The sequence below is a fragment of the Limulus polyphemus genome, unplaced genomic scaffold (assembly GCF_000517525.1).
Source record: "Limulus polyphemus unplaced genomic scaffold, Limulus_polyphemus-2.1.2 Scaffold186, whole genome shotgun sequence".
Classification (NCBI taxonomy): domain Eukaryota; kingdom Metazoa; phylum Arthropoda; class Merostomata; order Xiphosura; family Limulidae; genus Limulus; species Limulus polyphemus.
The window spans coordinates 851431-859200 of record NW_013665796.1 but is presented as its reverse complement, the minus strand read 5'-3'; the positions used below and the strand labels follow the sequence as shown (position 1 = coordinate 859200).

Sequence of the window (7770 nt, the reverse complement as noted above, 5' to 3'; positions counted from 1 at the left end):
CATAAGGCTTAGCAACCTATGACAAGCAGCAAATGAGTACAAAGGTCGTAACTAGAAGAGATAATTGTTTGCTCTACTTCTTTATTTCAGTTTTATATTATTGGATATGGTATCACTAGCGCAAGTGTGCCTTGTCATTGTAACTTCTGTATTGTTAGCCAGGCATAGCTGTAAGGTCAATATAATAAAAATAATAATTATATATAAATGTATAGTGTTATGAGATTTAAGCTATTTAGACTAAACATTCATGTTTTCGTGTTGTAATCTGTAGTCATTTTAGAATGAAAAAAAGCATAATTGAAATCTATTTCCTAATTTTTTATGGTGGTTATGAGGCCGGTCAAATTGACAAACCCCCATAAAGTTAGGGTATAGAAAATAACAGGAAAAATATAGTTTTACAGAATACAAACATTTGAAATGCATTTAGAGGATTTTAAAGATTACACAAATAATATTTGAGGTTTGAGGGAGGAACAATAGTAATACTAATTAGATCATTAAGAGTGAAATGTTTAAAAATATTATAATAGTATCAAAGTTATGTTTTATTACTCTTTCTAATGTAAAAGCTTTGTATTTTGCAATATTTGACATCTTATGTCACTTACCTTAATTCTGTTTAAATTTATTCTGATAATTATCAGGACTGATAAACTTTTTGGTAATGAAACAAAAATAAATCTATAATAAAAATACTTCATTAAAAAATCTGATTTTTTTGTGTACAAAAGGCTTTTAGTCTTTACTAAACGTCTACCACATTTTGTGAAGATACACTTACTGCATTAAAAGTTATAATATAAATATTTAACTTGTGTATATTATTCCGAGCCCATCACAAAATTGTTAAAGGTTAAAATGTACAATTTAATTGTTTTCATCTTTTTAATATTCACAAGAAAAACCACAAACAAGCTAGTACTGCATGTACATTGACCATAATTTTTTAGTTTTTCCAATAGTTCAAAAAATATAAATTACTGTAATTTTTAAAATTTATTATTTCTAAGAAAACAAAACATGGAACTACAAATTAGTAGAAATTCATATTTCTGAAAAAAAAATTATGTTCATTATGAAAACACAAACCTTTTTCGTGGGAAGATCTCCATCTTGAACTCTCTGAAGTAAACTGTTTACTGTAGTTAGAGCTGTATATGCATGATCTTTAACTAGATTCAGATGAGCAAGAGCTTCAGGAAGGTCATGAGCAATGACTTTTTCTTTACACTGTGAATATTAAAATAATAAAGGTGCTTTAACACTATAATCGTAATGTTTAATACTATTTCAATAAAACTTGCAAAATTAATGTATTCACAATACAATTTTTATCAATACACAGATGATTATGATCAAGACTGATAAAACTTTTTGGTAACAATCCACCTCAAAGCAGTCTACAGTAAAGAATTTTCAAATACTATTATTGCCCTTTTGATAAAAACACTAATTGGATCATTGAGAGTGACATGTTTAAAGAAATTATAGTAGTAACAAAATTATGTTTTATCACTCTTTCAAATCTAAAAGCTTTGTATTTTGCAATATTTGACATCTTACATCACTTACCTTAATTCTGTTTAAAATTAATCTGAACACACAAATTTCCAAACAAGTCCATGAATAGGTAAGTTCTGAGATTAAATGACAGTCATAGATTAAACTCCCAGTAAAAACAAGGCAAGTGTGAGACTTTACAAATGGTATAAATAATGAATCTGAATTTATAAGAAAAAATATATCATTCTTTAATCACTGGCAGAGCTTGGTGATCAGTGGTTTTTGCTAATAAATTAATCAACAGGTTCATTAACAAATTGCATCCAATTAGTTCTGAACACACACACACACCTGTACAAACAAAATGTTTTAAAAACAATCTGGATATTTCCTACTTGGCAAATGAATTGCTAATATCAACTAGAGACAACCACATGTTTGTCATTTTGTTTTAAAATATGCTCTAATCACCCACTGATAGTGTGTAAATCAAATAAATTGATAATTAAATATTGAAAACATGTTTAACTATCTTTGATAAGAGTAATAATGTTTTTAATTAAAACAAATCACAATTGCAATGAGAAATAATTAAGTAGCCAGTCAGCCAATCCATTTATATATGTTACTTGATAAGGATGAATGTAAAAATAATATTCATTAAAGATTTGGGTCATCAGAATATCTTGCAGTTGTCTACCATACTCACTAAAGAGCCCATGATTATGATCAAGACTGATAAATTTTTTGGTAGCAATCCACCTCAAAGCAGTCTACAGTAAAGAATTTTCAAATACTATTATTGCCCTTTTGATAAAAACACTAATTGGATCATTAAGAGTGAAGTGTTTAAAAAAATTATAATAGTAACAAAGTATGATCATGATGATTTCATTCGGTGACCATAATTTAAAAAAAAAGAACTCACGTTTACAAACATCACAACTCAAAGAAAAAAAAATGTCCATTAGAAAGTAAAAACACTGTAATTTTAAATTAAGAGACAAACATCAACAGGATACTTTTACCAAGACTTAAGAAATCTCCAGTGATGTATACATAATCCTGTGTCTAGGTAAACTACTTGTACCTAATGATGGCAATACTTTCTTCAATGTTGTACATTTTTATTGTGTTAAGCTGTAATAAGCTTTTCTTTGTAACCATTCAACCCATTTCTAAACTGTGTAAGCATACCTTATCTCAAGTTATCTGTCTTCTCACTGAAGGAAATACCTGTAGCTTTCAAATAGGTATACCGTAATTTCACACAAATACTTTCACATTCATGAACAAAAGGAATATTTACAAAAATTCTTAAAGCTATATATTTACTTTACTATGACAAAACAGTCTAATTCTTGTTCTTTTCAATCATACTTAAACTTTCTTTTTAACTGTTTTCAAAGATGTAATGTAGTAAATTGTAAAATCACTTGATGTGTCACCATAACAAAGTAACAGTTAATGCCTGTACAAAAACAAGGGAAGTGCTCCAAAATCAAGAAATGGTTAATATATTCTCAAGGGGTGATAAATTCATTCTTAGCAAAATTAAAGTTATTCATTGGCATAAAAATTCTAAAAAGAAAAAAAAAAACATTGAAATGTAGTTAGAATTAATATATAAAACTGACTAAAAACTATAAAAAGCCAGAGTATCCTTGTCTTCAGAGTTCAGGTACAAAAATTTAGAATTCAGTTACTTTTTTTAAACCTATATTTCGTAAATGAAAATGTATCATCTATACATATTAACCCCACTGCATTGATAAAATTTAAGAAACAACGATAGATTTATTACTTATCAATCACTTGTTGCAGTAATACTGTGTACACTTTTCCGGCGTATTATTCCAGAAATATCAATTTACAAAGTATAAAAACCATTAAAGAATTAACAATAATAAAACTAGAAAGTTTATTCAGACAATACAATATTATTGTGTTAACAAATAACAACCATGTTCAAGTTTTCAATGCTAGCTGCAATAATGTTTCATTTTTTACAATAAGGGTATGATACTATTGTATCAAACAGCTCTAGCACAAAGACATTTTTGTGCTGAATGGTGTGATCAAATTACAAACCAGTCAACTTTTCCAGTAAGAGACATTGAATTTAGCAACACCTAAGCTCGGATATGAGGGGCAAGTATTAAAACTTAACACCATGATGGTACTGGTATTCTAAGTGTCTATACACAAATGAAAAAATTCACAGACATAGAATCTTAACACATAACCACTGCTGTCTGTGGTGGGGTTCTGAGGAATGACAAATCCATCCCCCAAATCTAGGTTTATTGTTAACTTTTTAAAAAGTAAGCTATGTAACAATGTAACCAAATTTTCAGTACAAGTAGAGACTAGCACTATAATATAGTATTTTGGATTAATCAGTATCAATCATCAGTCCTAAACTTAAATAAGTCAAACATAAAATAATTAATATATTCTGTAAGTGATCAAGTCATATGGGTTATAATCCAGCAATTTCAAAGCTTATATTTTTTTATTTCTAGTAGTATGATTGAAATAAAAACAGTTAAAAACAAAGATTTCCCTTTTTTAATTAAAATTAAATAGTTATAATTATTTATAATCATGATTAGAAAAACAATTATAGTATTCATTCAGAAACAGGATGTCTGTTCTCACAAAATCTTTAAAAAATTACTAATTACAATCATACCATTTGCATTTTGGACATCACCAATACCAAAACATCATTCTCACAAGAATTCTACCTTTTAAACAATAAAAAACAATTTTAAAAAAAGTATGTTTTAACAGCTGCAGTTGTCCTAAACAATACTAACTTTAACAAAAACAAATCTCAAAAGTCTAAAAAAGTCAAAGCTCCAAATTTTACCATGGCAATGTTTAACCATCAACTGGTAGGGTCAGAGTGATCCAAAAAGGATAAACAAACTATTACAAAAGTAAGAAATAGAACTGCAACAGCACATCTGATCTTGTCAATACTCAAGAATTGATTGAGAATAGAGTAGAGTACAGAAAATATCAGGATGAGAGCAGCACTAGTTGAGTTGGAATATCAACTTCAAAAATTGATGTGGGTCATTCTGACTCCACCTTACCAGTTGAGGGTTAATTGATATTAATATTTTTGTATTACTTTAGAAATAACCGAGTGTTGGCTGAGGTCTTGACTGGATTGCTGTAGACTACAGCTGTGTTTATTTTATGGTAATTAATAACCCAGTTTGACATCAAATCCTTCTTTTTGATATTATATGGTAGTGTAAGGATATCTGGCTGTTTTTTTCTATTAATTTCTGAAAAAAATTGGAAGGGCAGACCACCTTGATCCCTACCCTAGATCTGCACCTGCTTATACAATATTAAAGAATACAGTTACATAATCATGAATTAGAAACATACCACAACATAAAAAAATAAAGAATATCAATATTTTAAGTAGTCAAAAAGGTACCAGTAGGTGCTGCTAGCCAGCTGCCTTCACTCTAGTTAGTAATGTAAAAGACAGGGCAAGCAAGTTTGGTTGCAATGGTAATTGAACCTGAGACCTAACAATCATGAGGCACTCTCCCCTTGAATTAGTTGATTATTTTTGTGACAATCAATTTAACCATAATTTTTCTAATTGATTGTTGGAATAATTAGAAACATTAGTTTGAACTAGTTGATCATTTTTGTGACAATAACCCTTTAAATCATACTTTTTGTCAATTGATTAGTTTACATGAAAACAAATAAACAAGTTTACGGAAACTACAGATATGAAGATAATAGCTGCAATAAATTTTAATACAAAGTATCATATGTGTGTATTATCTTTATCAGACACTTTCCTACTAAACACAATCTACCTGATAAAACTAAGAAATTACTAGAATGCAGCTTGGTCTCTTATACTCCCCTCTCCATTGTATGGAAGAGGAAAAAAGCATCATTTTCAAACAAATTTCTTCAAATTGAATGTGCAGCTGAGTCTATAACTTAATTTTGCCTACTACAATCTCTTTTAATATTTCATTAACAATACTCTTCTACACCATCATACAAGAACTGGACTGATTTCATACCCACACAGGAAGTCACGGACTCCAAACAAATACCTACCTCTACTGTAAAGAAGAGGTAGAAACATGATGGTTTATCAAAGGTTTCTTCAATTTTAATGTGCAGCAGAGTATATAACTTAAATTTTCCTCATAGAATGTTTTCTAAATTCAATAACAATATTTTGGTGCCTCCTCTATACCATTACTTAAAAACTGTAGTGATCCCGTACCTACAAAGGAACCCCTACCCCTTAACAATCAAGTAGTAGGAATATTATCCTCTACAAAATTTTCCCTCTTTCGAAATGTGTGACTGGGTATTTCTTAATTTACTCGCATAGAAAATATTTCAAACTCTCATGGTTTTTTGCTTAAACACTTTATTAATTTCTCAAATGAAATCTGGCTTGATAGAGACACCTTACACCCTACAAGTTACAACTTCAACCACTAACTTTGACTTACAAGTTACACTGATTACGTGAAAATGCGGCTCACGTGACTCTAATTATTATCACTTAATATCAGGTCATCTGTTATATTCTTTGTATAAAATATGAAATTACGCATAGTGGTTTTCAAAGAGAGAAAACGAAGTATGTTGTAGGTCAAACCACCGAAAACAACAAGACGTTAACTATTGTTGATACAACGTTTCGGGAAATGCCGTTCTTCAGGTATCACTTGTTGTCTTCGATGGTTTGTTAACCCTAACACAACAATATCGTACGACTTCATGCCTGAGTTAAGCCTAACGACTGTATTGGTGTTACTCATGCCTACCTAGTACACATTCTTTAGATATTAATTTAGTTCACATGTGCCTACCATATTAAACTTTTACACATACATAATATTATGCGTAACTCCGTAAATGACGAAGTTGTAGCTTCAAAAAACTAATTATCATTGTTTACATAAATCAAAAATAGGAACTTACCATCATTGTATATTTAACAGCTCGTTGCACATCCAAAAAAATAACACAAAACTGCTATAATAAAGGATCTAGCTGGTAATTTACGTTAATATTTGTTTTTAATTTGAAAACGTGATATACAATAAAATCTTAGACATTGTGAAAATCATACAGTGTTTGCAAAATTAGATTAAAAATAATTTATGTTCATTATATAACTTATGAAGATAAATAACTTAAAGATTCTAAATTATCACATGAGAGAAGTTTAATCAAAGCAAAATGATACATGTCAAGTATTAACCAAATGGTAATAAAATATCCCAAACAGATCAATGGTTTAACATCAATAGGCCTACAACTAGTGATAAAAAGGACATAAACTACAGATTTTTTTGTTTTATTTTTTTCACATTCCTCTTTATTTGTCCATTTGGCAATCAAACACAGAGGCGTGTAAAAATAGAACTTCAGATATACATCTTTTGTCTCTCCCAAGTCACTGCCCAAGAAGCCTTTTGCTTAATACCAGAATTCGTCAGTTGGGTTGGGCAATGATAGATTTATAATGCGTCACCACTTTTCGACATTTAAACTGTAAGTTTTAAAGACCAATAGTTAACTTTAATAAATAAAAGTGAGTCTCAAGGAAGGAAAATATTTAAACCAACAAAGAACTGCTTATTTGCTTGTGGTTAAACATAAAATTACGTCATGGTCTATCTGTTTTGTGCCTACCACAGGTATCGAAATCCGATTTCTAACATTATAAGCCTCAGACTTACTGCCGAAGGACTGAAACCTGTCAATAATAGTACTGGAAGTATCACTTATAATAAGGTGTTAATTAAGTTACTTGAAGAATGCCGTTATATTGATACATTTAAATAAACCTTTTATTTAAATAGCGTTGTTTGTTATAATTGCTTAATACACCACTTATGATGGTCACATGCTTTTCTTAAGGTTCAGTTTATTTCTGTTCTAGCCAATGCATATATATCACCTGCTGATGAAAGGTTAAACTTGTAGCGAGGAGTCGTTAAATAAAAACTAAATAAATACCGAAAATAGATATAGAGCCCAATCTAACATGCGATTCACCCATTGTCACTAATTTATACCGGTTTCGGGAAATTCCACCCTCATCTGGACAAGGTCAAATCAAAAGAACAAGACTATCTAATTCTTATGGTGTGTATTAATGTATATTATATGGATTTGAAGGATATTCTTCAAATTTTATATAAAATATAGTGTTACGTCTCTGGTCGTTAGTAAATTTTCCGT

The 7770-nt window shown here is 29.6% G+C and overlaps 1 protein-coding gene across 3 annotated transcripts in view; it reads right to left on the bottom strand.

The window, feature by feature from the left end:
- Positions 1-6608, bottom strand: part of LOC106478173 (neuroguidin-like) — a 36424-nt gene extending 29816 nt beyond the window's left edge. For 2 of the 3 annotated variants that reach the window (XR_001292053.2, XM_013938695.2), the window contains exons 1-2: positions 6502-6607; positions 1096-1236 (exon numbers count right to left, since the gene is read on the bottom strand). Coding sequence is in view for 2 of the 3 variants with exons in the window: in XM_013938695.2 (XP_013794149.1) it covers positions 1096-1236; positions 6502-6507 (147 nt within the window). In the remaining variant the exon portion in view is untranslated. Of the gene's footprint in view, positions 1-1095; positions 1237-6501 lie in introns of all 3 variants that reach the window. The other variant, XM_013938694.2, reaches the window with a different exon arrangement.
- Between the last annotated feature and the right edge of the window lie 1162 nt (positions 6609-7770).